Source organism: Musca domestica, unplaced genomic scaffold, assembly GCF_030504385.1.
Source record: "Musca domestica strain aabys unplaced genomic scaffold, Musca_domestica.polishedcontigs.V.1.1 3, whole genome shotgun sequence".
Taxonomy (NCBI): Eukaryota; Metazoa; Arthropoda; class Insecta; order Diptera; family Muscidae; genus Musca; species Musca domestica.
This window is the reverse complement of record NW_026712299.1, coordinates 1345309-1359672: the sequence shown is the minus strand read 5'-3', so window position 1 is coordinate 1359672 and position 14364 is coordinate 1345309. Positions and strand designations below refer to the sequence as shown.

At 32.0% G+C, this 14364-nt stretch overlaps 2 protein-coding genes across 6 annotated transcripts in view; both read right to left on the bottom strand.

The window, feature by feature from the left end:
* LOC101894539 (CUGBP Elav-like family member 2) overlaps positions 1–14364 on the bottom strand; it is a 382563-nt gene that overhangs the window by 125969 nt on the left and 242230 nt on the right. The gene's annotated exons all lie outside the window — the stretch shown is intronic.
* Positions 1–14364, bottom strand: part of LOC131803452 (probable serine/threonine-protein kinase DDB_G0282963) — a 64027-nt gene that overhangs the window by 22392 nt on the left and 27271 nt on the right. Inside the window, exon 2 of the mRNA XM_059124773.1 lies at positions 10381–11426. Within this exon, the coding sequence (XP_058980756.1) occupies positions 10381–11185 (805 nt within the window). The 5' untranslated portion in view covers positions 11186–11426. The remainder of the gene's footprint in view (positions 1–10380; positions 11427–14364) is intronic.

Here is a 14364-nt window from a genome sequence, read left to right as displayed (position 1 = left end):
GTTGGTTGATAGAAAGGGGTCATTTTAGATATTCGTGCCATAATTGTACTAAATGGTACTAAATTTGGTAATGGGAAAATTAGAGAGCAGAAATTGTGAAATTTATTTTTAAGGTCACTGTTGGAATCTAAAAAGTGGAGATAAGGAGATTGATTTGGAAATATGTACGAATGTACTAAATGGTACTTAATTTGGTATCGGGTCAAAGTCTAGACCGGAGTCCTCAAAATTTAATATTGAGGTCTCTGTTGGTATCTGAAAGTGAGATATGGAGGTGGTTTGGAAATGTGTACTATAATTGTTCTACAAGTTCTAAGTTGTACTTAATTGGGAATCAGGTGAAGGCATAGACTCGAAATCCCCAAATTGAATATTGAGGTTTCTGTTGGTATTTGGAATTGAAATATAGTGGTGGTTATTGATATGCCTGCAATAATTGTATGAAACATACTAAATTTGAAGATATGAAGGTCACTGTTGGTATCTGAGGTTGAGATTTGGAGGTGGATTAGAGCATGCATACTATATTACACAAAAAGTACAAAATAGTATTAAATTTAGTATCGGGTGAAGGGAGAGGGTTAAAATAATCAAATTTGATTTTGAGGTCTGTGTTGGCTGAGAGATGGTCTTGGATATACGTACTGTATTTGCATTAAATTGTACTAAATTTGTGTGAATGTATGAGCTAGAATCCCGAAATTTAATGTTGAGGGCTCTGTGAATGTCTGGAGTTGATATTTTTCGGCGGTTTTGCAAATGAGTACCCTAACTGTACTAAATAGTACTACCTTTGGACCACTGTTGGGATAGAGCTAAAATTCTGAAAATTTTTATTTAGGCCACTGCTGGATGCTAGGGTTTACATATGGAGACGTTAAAATAGTTTTGAGCAGAAAAAATAATGCAATTGTTTTATCAATACGAGTATCATCCTCGGTAAACTTCAAAATGAAAGATTCTGAAGACTTTTTTGTGTACAAAGAAAACATTTTCCTATTACAGGGCGAGATAAAAAAAACTGTAACAAATTTTATTGAATGAAAGCAAAAAATGTCGGAAATAGCATAAAATTTTAGAATAAGTTTAGATTTGTTCGAATTGGTCACCTTTTGCACGAATTATGGGCTTCAAACGGCCAATGAAACCGTCACACGCTACCCGAATGTTACTCTGCGGTATATTGGCCCATTCCTGGCGAAGAGCTTACTTGAGGTGATCGACACTTTGGTATTTTTTAGTGCCAACCTTGCTTTCCAAAATACTCCAGACACCAATGGATAGTCCAACAGATTGGTATCCGGAGATTTTTGTGGCCATTGTGGGCTGGAAATGAAGCGATAAACCTCATTATGTAACCATTCTTGGGTGTCGCGTGCTAAGTGCGATGGTGCAGTTCACCACTCCAGGTCAAGCGAAGAAAGTCTTTAGCTCTTTTGAATCTATTTTCCTTCTGTTGCGGTGCAAGCTCTTACACGTTTTGGAATTTCAATGGCTTTACCCCGAGCTCATTTTTTAATATTTGCCGAATGGAATATTGCGATATGTTCAGCTCACGAGCCATTTTTCGGCCAGTGCGACGCGAGTTTCGATCAAGTCGCTTCTTTACTTTTCGAACCATTTCTGCTGATGTTGCTGTTTTCTTCCGTCCACTTCTTTGACGTCGGGCTACGCTACCAGTATCACGGTAACGAGCGATAGTACGAGACACAAAAGATTTATTCACATTTAAATGCTGGAGTGCTCTAACGATAGCCACTTGTGGTTTTCTAGCCCAAGATAAAGAAATCACCCTATCACGCTTGAATTCCATCGCGATTAACTTTTTTTTCTGGAAAATTCTCACCAAAGTGCTTTTGTACGTTTGAAAACAATATAATGAGCTGTCAGTGGAATAATTTTAACAGATTTCGGGCGAGAGCCTTTGAAATGACAGCGGTCTAAATGTGGTTTGCAGTTTTTTCATCTAACCCTGTATGTGGCAAAAATTGTAAGGATACCAATTATATAGAGGTCCCGTTATATGGTCGCTACAAGAAAACGTAGACCTAAATTTAGAATGTTCCGCCACCAGATTTATCAATTTCTAATGCTAAATTTGGAGCAGTGGACTTTTCGGTGACGAATTAGGGGGCACTTGCGAGTGCCATATTTATATAGATTGTGTCGGCCTCCTCCTTCTGGTACCAGCCCCTCACATAGAGTGGAGAAAGAAGTCGATATAATACAAACCTGGTACATCGCAATATTTATGTTAGACTTATAAATGTATATAGGGTGATGGTATATATTTATCTGCAAATCGGCGACTGATACTTTTTAAATTTTTAGCTCTACACATGTAATTATTTGTTATGTTGCAAAGTGTTATTCACAGACAAGTTATTACACTTTGTGAAAGAATTTTTCAGAAAGGTAGCCTTTGCTACCTTAGTGGAGGTTGGCCTCCCCATGCAATTGAGCAAATGTCAAATTTCTTCATTGTGTCACATATCATCAAATACAATATGTGGTGTTTAATCATTGTTTCATCACCGGCACAAATGCAGTCAGGCACACATATACACCCACTGAAATAAATACACACACATTGACACAAAACAAAAAAAGTACACACACACATTTGCAATTGCACTACAAATTGTGTTCATGTCGTTTTCATGGCAAACTGTCTCTGACATGGTTGTTGGCGTTGCTGTTGTTGTTGTTGTTCTGACTCCGGAACATGTGATTTAGTCCCCGATGAGAAGAAAAATTTAATTTTGTCGCGACACCATAACAAAACATACAGAATATTTAATCAATTGTTTTAGGCCTATCGTTTGGACGGACAGACGGTCGGTCGGTTGTCTATAACATAATATGGATACACACATACAAACATACCATTTATTGTTATACAAAACATAAAATTCATATTGAAATTGCCAGTGTGAGTGTGTGTCTGTGTGTGAGAGTGTTTATTGTTGAGTGAAATCCAAACATGTCTCCCGAGAGCAACCACACACACACTCAGTCATATAAAAGGACTTTCATAGTTTATTACATTGTGTGCAGAGCATCGAGCCAATAATATCAATCCTATGGAAAGGATAATATTTGTATTTGTTGTTGTGTGAGTGAGAATTGGGTTGTGTGCTGGAGCTGGGTCCTCTATTTGTTTATGTTTTGTGTAGCATAAAATCTATTTAATAAAATTTTGCACTTTATTCAATGGATGGGTATTTTAAATATTTTGCATATGTGATTTTGTGAACCAATGCACGGGCTATTAAAAATGAATAGTTTGTGATACCATTTTATGGCACTCTCAAGAATAGATCATTTAAAAAGGTTTTATTTGCATAAAATTGAATTAAATAAATTTTATTAGATAGATGACCTATAACAAGTATTTCTATGGACAGTATAACTCCAAGGTGTGATCTGTGGACGCAATGATTTTATTAATATACGATATTTAGAACCACATTTCTATGCTTTCTGTTGGCTTTCTATTTATCTTCTATTTATCACATGCCTTTAACGTCTCTTCAATGGAAAGGAGGTAGTCAATACCTTCAAGAGCTCCTTCTGCAAGAAAATATGTCTCGCATAGTTTTTTGAGGTCTTCTATAGTTCTAAGACTTTTAAGAAGACTTCCTTATGTTATTAAGAAGTCTTTCTAAGATAAAGGTCACCTGTCAAGATGTGATCTCCCAGAGAATGAATCTCTTCGAGAAGAGCTCTTCAATAAATAGACAACACTAGACAAGCCTTCTTACGAAAGAAAACCTTGCAAATGATTTTTGTACAGAATATATTTTTTAAAAGCCTTCCAAATGACTTTAAATAAATGACTTTAAATAAAGTCTGTCTTCCATAGAGATATGCCGCTCAAATTATCATCTAAACATATAAGTTTTTTTTTTTTGTCTTCTAAAACATATAGGACTTTTATAGGGGTCTTGAGGAGGTTTTAATATGTAAAGGATCCTCGAAAATGCTTCTATTTTTTGTTCTATTGGCATTTGGCATTTTTAATAAGGAAATTTTAGACCAAACAGGAGTGAAATGAAAATCCTTCATTAGATATTCTATAAATTCCAAGAGGTACTATTTTTTAGATTGAAGATCTAAAAATAAATATCCCTTTAGACAGATGTCCTGTCAGATGTTTTCTAAAGATAAAATAAATTTTTGAAATCATCTAAAGCTGGAAAATACTGCAGAAGTCATTTATACATGGAAGGCTTTTATAAGCTCATACTTTAACGATAAAATACCTTCAAGGACCTTCCAAAGGTCAAAAAGCCCTTATTTGGATATACAATATATAGAATATTTATTTGGAATATCATACAAAAATTAAAATCTTAAATTTTTTAAAAAAATATTATGACTTGTCTCATAAAAAAACAGGGAAGTTCGGCCGGACCGAACTTTAAATACCCTCCACTATTTAAAAGGAACTTGCAAAATTTAAAAATATCCTTTGAAAAATGCTTCTACAAAATGCCGAACATCGGGCGTTATCTTCTATGGACTTTTAAAGGTAATTATCTGCCAGGGTGTCTATTAAGAAACCCTGGAATCTCATACAAAAATTAAAATTTTTTAATTGTTAAAAAGTTTATGAGACAAGTAAAAAAGCAGATAAGTTCGGCGGGATCGAACTTTAAATACCCTCTACTATTTAAAAGGAATTTGCAAAATTTAAAAAAGTCCGTTGAAAAATGCTTCTACAATTTTATATAAAAAATGCCAAACATCAGGCGTTACTTTCTATGGAGCTATACAAAAACGTGGACCTTTAAAAAAAAGTATCTGCCACAGAAGGTGGTGTCTATTGAGAAACCGTAGTTTAAGATATTTCTGTGGAAAAATGTAGCTAAAATCATCAAAATACCGAACAATGGGAGATACGGTTATATGATGGCTATACGAGGGCGAAGATCGGCATAGGATATTTTATGTCATAGGAGTCAGCACCCTTTAAAAATCCCAAATTCCAAAAAAGCTTAGAAAACAACAAAATGTCGATTAACAGTTATATGTATAAGGTCTAAACCAAAACTCGGACCTATATGTACAACTCTATGCAAGAACGTTTCCTAAATACTGGGAACACATGCTTCTAATTTACAACAAATCGAACGATTTGAAATTATGAATAAAACACCCAAAAAAAATCTTTCGGTGCAGTTATATGGGGTATGTACCAAAACATGGACACATATAGCTTATTTTCAATACCAAAAGTCCAGCAGACCTAACACACATTTGACTAAAATTTTATCAACCTACTTTTTCAGAAGTTAGAGTGAGTCATTCAGAAGCCAGAGTGATTTCCACAGACGAACAGACAGACAAGTGGAATGACGGACATCGCTATATCGACACAGAATAGTATATTGATGAAGGGGGTCTTGTGGAATCTACAATTTATATTTCGAGATGTTACTGTGGGGATGAGCAACTACATACTATGGTGGAAAATGTGAAAATTAAGAACTGTATAGTTGGAAGACTTTTCAGAGATCACCTATATAAGAGGTCAGAAGTCCAAAGATAGATGACTTACCGAAGCCTTCTATAGAATGAAGGCCTTACAGGGTCCCTTTTTATAGATGTCAGTTCCGAGTCTTTAATGTATAGATGACCTTTGAAAGTCTGCTCTCCATACATAATTTTGAAGAAGTCGTCTATAGACATTGTAGAGGTCTTTTGTAGTTGGAAAACTCGTGGATAGATGTTTGTTATAGTAAAAAAAGATCTCCTACAGATATAAGGTCTACAAGAGTTATTCTCATTTTAAGGCTTTCTATTGATATTATGATGTATAGAAAGCTTCCACAGTTCTTCAAGAGGTAGAAGGCCTTGGAGATATGGTAGATAATTTATAGGCGTTATATACACATACCATTTAGGTTTATTATAATTATTATTATTTATTTTTTTTTTTTTTGCAAATTCAAAATTTTTAATAGGTGTCTATTTTTTTGGTATGAAACAAGTACTCCATTTGTTTTATACGTTTTCTGCACCCACCTTTTTGGCCAGTCATTATAAATCTAATTATGTGACAATTAATGCAAATTTTAACCTCACTTCATTTACTGACTGACAGACAGTACAAAAATATTTTGTTTTTTTTTTTTTTTTTCAATTTGTTAATGTTTTTTATTAGTCTTTAAATTGTTCAGAAAAAGTGTGTTTGTGTTTTTTTTTGTTGTATTTTTCACATCAAATTGAGTGTAATTAACATTACGATTTTTAATGAAGTAAATATTTGTTCACATTGAGCGCTAGTACTATCATACGAATATATACAGCGGCAAACGCAGAAGAGATAGTACAATATCTATTAAATGTACCGATAACGGGAATATTTGCTCATTTTTTATGGAAAGCTCCTTTTTTGCGAGCTGGACATCCCAAAATATCTATAATTATTCCCACATGATTTTTGCCAACATTAAAAAATATTTTGGACATTTTCAGGAAAAGTACCATTGCATTCAAAGTCTCATCACTAATAACATTTTGTGCATATATGGTAGTAGAATGTATTTGTTTTTCAGCTGATCGAAAGTTATAAAATAAATAAACTAAAGAGAATATGTACTTAGTGCTTGTGTACTTAGACTGAAATACGAGAACACACAAATATAAATTTTCGATAGACAACGTGGCTGAATATTAATATTCATTTACAACTGATTCGATGAAAGAGGTTAAAATTCAATCAAAGCACTGCTAAATGTAAAGTATGATAAAATATCTGATTCACATATATAGTAGACCTTTAGTGTTTTGTCCGTTGTAGAAAAACTGTTCTCCACAATAAAATTGTTTGAATCAGCACGTGAATATAAACATTGGCAAATTTTTGATATTAAACTTAAACAGATTTTATTAACAATTATATCTGAACTTACCCACCGAACCCAAAGGGGGAAATTATAAATGAGATGCTTACCTGTAAATAAAAAAACAAAACAATTTATTAATTATTATATATAATAAATAATACATTAATTACAGAAATATACTTTTTAAAAAAAAAAACAAATAAATAAATTGAAAAAAAAAACAAATAAATAAATAAAAATAATAATAATAATAATAATAATAATAATAATAATAATAATAATAATAATAATAATAATAATAATAATTATAATAATAATAATAATAATAATAATAATAATAATAATAATAATAATAATAATAATAATAATAATAATAATAATAATAATAATAATAATAATAATAATAATAATAATAATAATAATAATAATAATAATAATAATAATGATAATAATAATAATAATAATAATAATAATAATAATAATAATAATAATAATAATAATAATAATAATTATTATAATAATAATAATAATTATAATAATAATAATAATAATAATAATAATAATAATAATAATAATAATAATAATAATAATAATAATAATAATAATAATAATAATAATAATAATTTTGTAGTTTTTATATAAAACGAGCATCATCTGGTTTTCCGACAAGAATATATGTGTCGGCATGTGACAATTTATTTTTATGGCGATATTTTATATTTAAAGGGTGATTTTTTAGCTATTATCATTTTAGTAACATTCGCATAAACAGTTCACGCACGTTTTGTTTCACTGTCAAACGTCTTCAAATTGGTCCATAATTTAACCATGTATCGGCTTATTATTTTATCAAAATGCGTGTTCTGTTGAGAAAGTTATTCGCGAACTGCTTCCATTGCCATGTTTGATAAACATCGCAGCTGACACAGGTAATATAAATATTACCAGGTGTATGGATTGATTAATTGTTATTTGCAACGTTTAGAATCATTTTTTTCTTCAATGCGATAGTCCCTTCGAGTTGCTAAAATATTAAAGAGTGTTTTTTCGTATATCTCTTCAAGGATGGGAAATCAGTCCACTTTTGATGTAATATAATATTTCTATCACTCTTAAGTTATGTGCGAAAATGACAAGTACCAGAACGCTTCTTTATATGGAGGCCTTACTTATACTGACTATTTTTTGAGAGCATTGAAATTACACCTAAAGAAGCTATAAGTTAGAATTTTAAAAAATATATATGACCTACTGTAGATTTAGGCAATGATTTTTAATGTCTAAATGGGAGCGGAAATTTTTTAAATATTTTTTAGGGATTAAATATTTTTTATTTTTAGGAATACTTTTTCAAGGCCAGACTGATAAAGTGTTTTTTATGAATATTTTTTAAGCCCAAAATAGACTTTCAAAAATATTTTTTTCAGGCCAAAAATGGCTAAATAGAATCGCCAATTTTTAAAAAATATTTGTTCAAGATCGAGTGCGAACCGGATATTTGGGAGACCGAATTTTTTCTATATAGTTTTAAGAGACGATTTTAATGATTTTTAATGCCTGTAAGAACCATAAGATTTTTTAAGAATATTTTTTCAAGCATAAAATGTCGTTTGAGCTATATAAGGATATTTTTTCAAACCTAAAATAAATAAGTCCATTTTTTGGAAAATTTTATCAAATCTACAATATTTTTAAGCCCCCAAAATGAGACCGTGGATCTTCAGAAGCCTAAATAGTATCAACTATTTGTTAGAAATGTTTTTATTCTGCTCCAAAATGATAGTAGGAGTTTTAAGGAATGTTTTTTTCAAGACCTAAATGGAAGCATAGATTTTCTCATAACACTGTGGAAACAAAAAAAATAATTAGTGGAAGGGCTTTAACAAAAGCCCTTTTGAAAATCCCAAAATAAAAAAAATAACAAAATCGTAATAAATGCTACAATTTGGTGTTTAGTCCAAAACTCTCTACAATTTCCAAGGCTCTATATTATATGTTGCGAAATATATCTCAAAATATAAGGTTTTTGAAAACTCCGTCCGAAACTTTTTAAGGGTTTAATCTGAATATAGGCGAATTCCCAATATTTATGCAAAATTTTGACTTTTTAAGTCTTCTAGGGACTTAAGTAGAATTTTATGGCACGTCTAAGGGGAAATTTTAACCATATTTTCGAAAAAGAACCAAAAAAGACCCCTTTGGTTCACTCGTTTTGTTATCTATAATTTTGCCAAAGACACTGTATACCGAAAATTAACGGATTCCAAGCAATCTTCATCTGAAAATTTCCAAAAGCGTGAAAGAGGGGAGAACTTGCTCTATTTTGGTTACATTGCGATACATATTTTCAAACTCCGATACACGTGGCTTCTCCTTTTTGCTCTACTGGATTTTTCTTCTGTAATTATTAAAAAATTAAATTTTGTCGCCCAGTGCAAAATTTTTAAATTTCCAAATTGAGACCAAAATGAGAGAATGGATTTTTGAAAAAATATTTTTAAACCCAAATTCTGGAGTAAATTTTTAACAATATTTTATTGAAGCCCAAAATAAATGAGTCGATTTTTTTCAGAAAAAAATTCAAGCCCAAAATGTTAGTGCCACGATTTTTTAAGAATATTTTTCTGACCCAAAAGGAGAGCGTCGACTTTATGAGAATATTTTTTAGAGAGAGAGTACATCTTTTGAGACTAATGTTCAAGTCCAAAATGATAGCAGAGATTTTTTAAGAATATTTTTCAAGGCTTTTAACAGAAGCTTCTAATACTTACAAATTTTTTCAAGCCCTATATGAGTCCAAAGATTTTTTAAGAATATTTTTCCAGCCAAAGTGAGTTTGTGGAGGCTTAAAATAGAAGGATTGTTCCAGAACAGTTTTGCCATGCGAGCGCGGACTTTTAAGGAATTTACTTTCAGGTCCAAAATGAAAGAGTATATCTTTTTTAATAATATGTTTTCAACCTCAAAATGAGATTGCATATTTTTTCAAGCCTGAAATTTGAAAATGGAATTTTAGAAGCATATTTTTACGGCCTAATGAGATTTTTTCTTGGTATATGCAAATATATAAAAATATTACTGAAAATAGTCAACATACTATTCCATTAATATAAAATTTTAAATTTTGTCTATTGTCACCCGGACGATACAGTTTTTTAATTTCCTGAAAAACAACTCCCCGTATTGGTGTCCTTAATCAACATTCAAAGCTTTATTGAAAAGGTATTTTGTTCATTAAGCTTGTTTATTTTTTGTTTTCGTTGTTGCAGGACGAACCCATTCACAGGACCCATAATACACTGTAATGACAACACAACAGCTAATTTTAGCAGTGCCCATGTGTATGTGTTGATATAATTCAGGTGTCACACAAGTATTTGTGTCCACCATGTTTGCATTGTTTACCTACTGTGATCGATTGAGAGGAGAGAGAGAGCATGGGATGGAGAGGGAGTAGTTTGTCCATACATTTTGCTTTAGTTCGGTCATAAGAGTTAATGTTCGTGTTGTTGTTGTTACTAATTACCTGGAACTAAATACGGGGCTGGATTTGGAGCCGGTTGCCAATATGTTGGTGTTATCGATGGATACAATTGCTGTTGATGATTCTGCAGTGGTGGCGGTGGAGGCTGGCTGGTCGAATGTTGATGTTGCTGCTGCTGACGATGCTGAGAATGATGCTGTTGCTGCTGATGATGATGATGGCCATTTGTGGTTGCACCTTGGAGGCTGGAAGGTGATGTTGTATTGGATGTATTGGTTGATTTGTTTGTTGCCATTGTGGTTATCGAGGAGCTATGTTGGTCCATGGCCGATGGCAGGCCTGCGGAAGACGATGCTGATGCAGAGACGGAATAAGAGGTTGCTGATGGGGAGGACGATGTGGCCATTATTGAATTTGTAGAATTTGAGGATAATGTTAATGCAGTTGCATTGCTGTTGTTGATGTTGTTGTTGCAACTGCTATTGTTGTTGCCACTACCACTACTGATGCTGCTGCTGCTGTTGCTATTGCTGTAGACCATTGTGGATGTTAGGCTTTTATTGTTGATCAGACTTTCGTTAACATTTCCGTTTCCGTTGTAGGCAATGGCTGCCGAGCTAATGGTAGTGCCATTGATAAAATTGTTCTTGTTGGAATTGATTATGCTAATGTGATCATTGTTGTTGTTGTTGTTGTTGCTACTGCTGTTATTATTGTTGTGGTGGTTACTTGTACTGTAATTTGCATTATTTACTGGCAAACATTGGCCAGCAGGTGGTGGGGGTGCGGCGGCCGCATTGCATTTACTTGACGCCATCGAATAATCCACTAAATTGTGATTTTTCATTTTATGTGGGGAAACAGCTTTTTTCTCTATCGTTGTTTTTGTTGTATAGTTATTTTTTCAATTTCACTCTATTTTTGTTTCTATTTTTTTATAAATTGTTATTTAGTTTTTCTCTTTGTAATTTATTTCCGGTGTTTTAATTTTGCTGGCTTTTTGTTGATTGGAAAAATTATTTCTAATTATAGTTTGTAGTTGTTTTTTTTTGTTTCTGTTTCGTTCAGTCCATAGCATTTGATTTAATCTAAATTGAAACACAAATTATTAAATTTATTTGCCATGGCATTAAATTTTCACCATTTCCATTTCTATATAGAATTCCACATGAATTGTGTATGACCGATAATTATGCACATATATTTTGGTTTGAAATTAAAACGAGTGTCATCGCATACACGTGTGTGTGTGAGTGTATTTGTTGGCATGTTGATTGACTGATTGACATTGACAAAAGGGTGTTCAAAAATAGAGTATCCATTGTTTTGGTTTAAAGTAGTTTATAAAGGTCCATGATAACAGAATCTGTCGATTTTTAAGGAATATTTTCTAAAGGCCTATAAGAACCTTAAATGATGATTTTGAAGCGTTGCCACAGCTATAAGAGTGTATGAGAGCGGATTTTTCAGAGAAAATGAGAGAATGGATTTTTTAAAAATACTTTTTCAATCCTAAAATTTGAGCATGATTTTTTTATATATATTTTGAAGCCCACAATAAGGGCGTGCATTTTTACAGAATATTTTTTTCAGATTCATAATGAGACCAGGTATTTAATAATATGTCTTCAAGACTAAAATAATAGCGTGAATTTATAAAAAATATATTTTTTTCAAATTCAAAATGAAAGCAGAGATTTTTAAAGGTTTATTTTAAGAAAGGTTCATTTTATTTTACCACAATATGAGAGGATAGATTTAATAATCTTTTTATTAGACCCACTTGGAGCTCAATATAGCTCACCATCAGAGAATTTATTTTACATTTTTTACAATGGAATTTTTTAAAAATATTCTTTCGATCTCAAAATGAGAGAGTGTTTTTTTAGGATTATTTTTTTAAGCCCTAAATGAGAACATTAATTTTTTAAGAATAGTTTTTCAGGTCCATAATGAGACCAGGTATTTATAAATATTTTTCAAAACCAAACATATGCGTGAATTTTGAAATTTTTGTTTTTAAAGAACTAAACCCAAAACCCGATATGAGAGCGTGAACTTTTAAATAACATTTTTAGAAGACCTATTTGGGAGTGGATTCTCAAGAATAACTTTTCAAGCTCATGTTAAGATCGTGGATTTTTTTAGAAATATGCTTTCAAGGAGGTGTAAATGATATTGTAGGTTTTCAAGAATATTTTTTTAAACATTCTATTTTAAAAAAATATTTTTCAGAGCAAATAGAAGCCGGAGGATTGGATTTTTTTCAAATATTTTTGAAGGCAAATAGGGGCCTGAAGCGTGGATTTTTAAAAATATTTTCGAATGCAATTAGGAACCAGAAACGGGGATTTTTAAAAATATTTTTGAAGGTAAATAGGAGCCAGAAGCGTGGATTTTTAAAAATATTTTTGAAGGTAAATAGGAGCCAGAAGCGTTGATTTTAACATTTTTTGGGGTCAAATAAGAGCCAGAAGCGTGGATTTTAACATTTTTTTGGGGTCAAATAGGAGCCAGAATCGTGGATTTTAACTTTTTTTTGGGGTCAAATAAGAACCAGAAGCGTGGATTTTAACTTTTTTTTGGAAAAGCATGAATTTAAAAAAAATAAGGCACAAAGTAGCCAAAAGCATGGATTTAAAAAAAATTGAAGGCACATAAGAGCCTGAAGCGTTGATTTTTTGAAAAATTTTTGAAGGCAAATAGGAGCCAGAAGCGTCGATTTTACAATTTTTTGGAGTCAGATAAGACCCAGAAGCGTGGATTAAAAAAAAATTAAGGCACAAAGTAGCCAAAAGCATGGATTTAAAAAAAAATTGAAGGCACATAAGAGCCTTAAGCGTGGATTTTTTGAAAAAATTTTGAAGGCAAATAGGAGTCAGAAGCGTGGATTTTAACATTTTTTGGAGTCAGATAAAAGCCAGAAGCGTGGATTTTAAAATTTTTTGGAGTCAGATAAGAACCAGAAGCGTGGATTTAAAAAAAATTAAGGCACAAAGAGCCTGGAGCGTGGATTTTTTAAAATTTTTTGATGGCATTAGGAGCCCGAAGCGTGGATTTTTTTTTTAAATCGAGGACATATAAGGGAATGAAGCGGGGATTTAAAAAAAAATTCGAAGGCATATAAGGGAAAGAAGCGGGAATTTAAAAAAAATCGAAGGCATACATGGGAAAGAATCGTGGATTTAAAAAAAAATTGAAGGCATATAAGAGCCTGAAGCGTGGATTTTTAAACATTTTTTGATGGTATTAGGAGCCCGAAGCGTGGATTTTTAAACATTTTGTGATGGCATAAGGAGCTCGAAGCGTGGATTTTTTAAACATTTTTTGATGGCATTAGGAGCCCGAAGCGTGGATTTTTAAACATTTTGTGATAGCATAAGGAGCTCGAAGCGTGGATTTTTTAAAAAAAATCGAAGGCATATAAGGGCCAGAACCGTGGACTTTTAAAAAAAATCGAAGGAAGCGAAATAAACATCCAAATCTTCTCAAATTTCACACAGACAAACTTTTTTGCTAACACAAGATCTGTTGTGAAGATGATATATATTTGCCATCCCCGTCTGGCACCTCATCCACAAAGGGTCACAATTTGTAATACTTTTGCCTGTTATACCTATCATATTTCTCTCAACAAGAAACCTGAGATGAATATAGAATTTGTGATTTTCCATAAAATTGGATATAAATTTTGCCCATGCCAATATATATCTGTATTTTATGAAGTATGAAAATGGTATACTTCGATCGACTATATCTGGTAACACACGCACACTTTAACATTTTCTAAAAATTATCACACATCTCATATAAAGTGAAGAAAGTGGTCGATATAGCCCAAAACTGGCACATCGCAATTATATCATATTTTATGCGTCTAATACGAAATGGACAATATTGGTCCATTCCTTCGGTACCTACTCTATAGTGGGCCAAACATTTGAATATTCATGACAAAAGTCAAAATTAATTTTCATAATCGAACATTATCTGAGGGTATACATCTGTCGGCAAATTATTAAATTA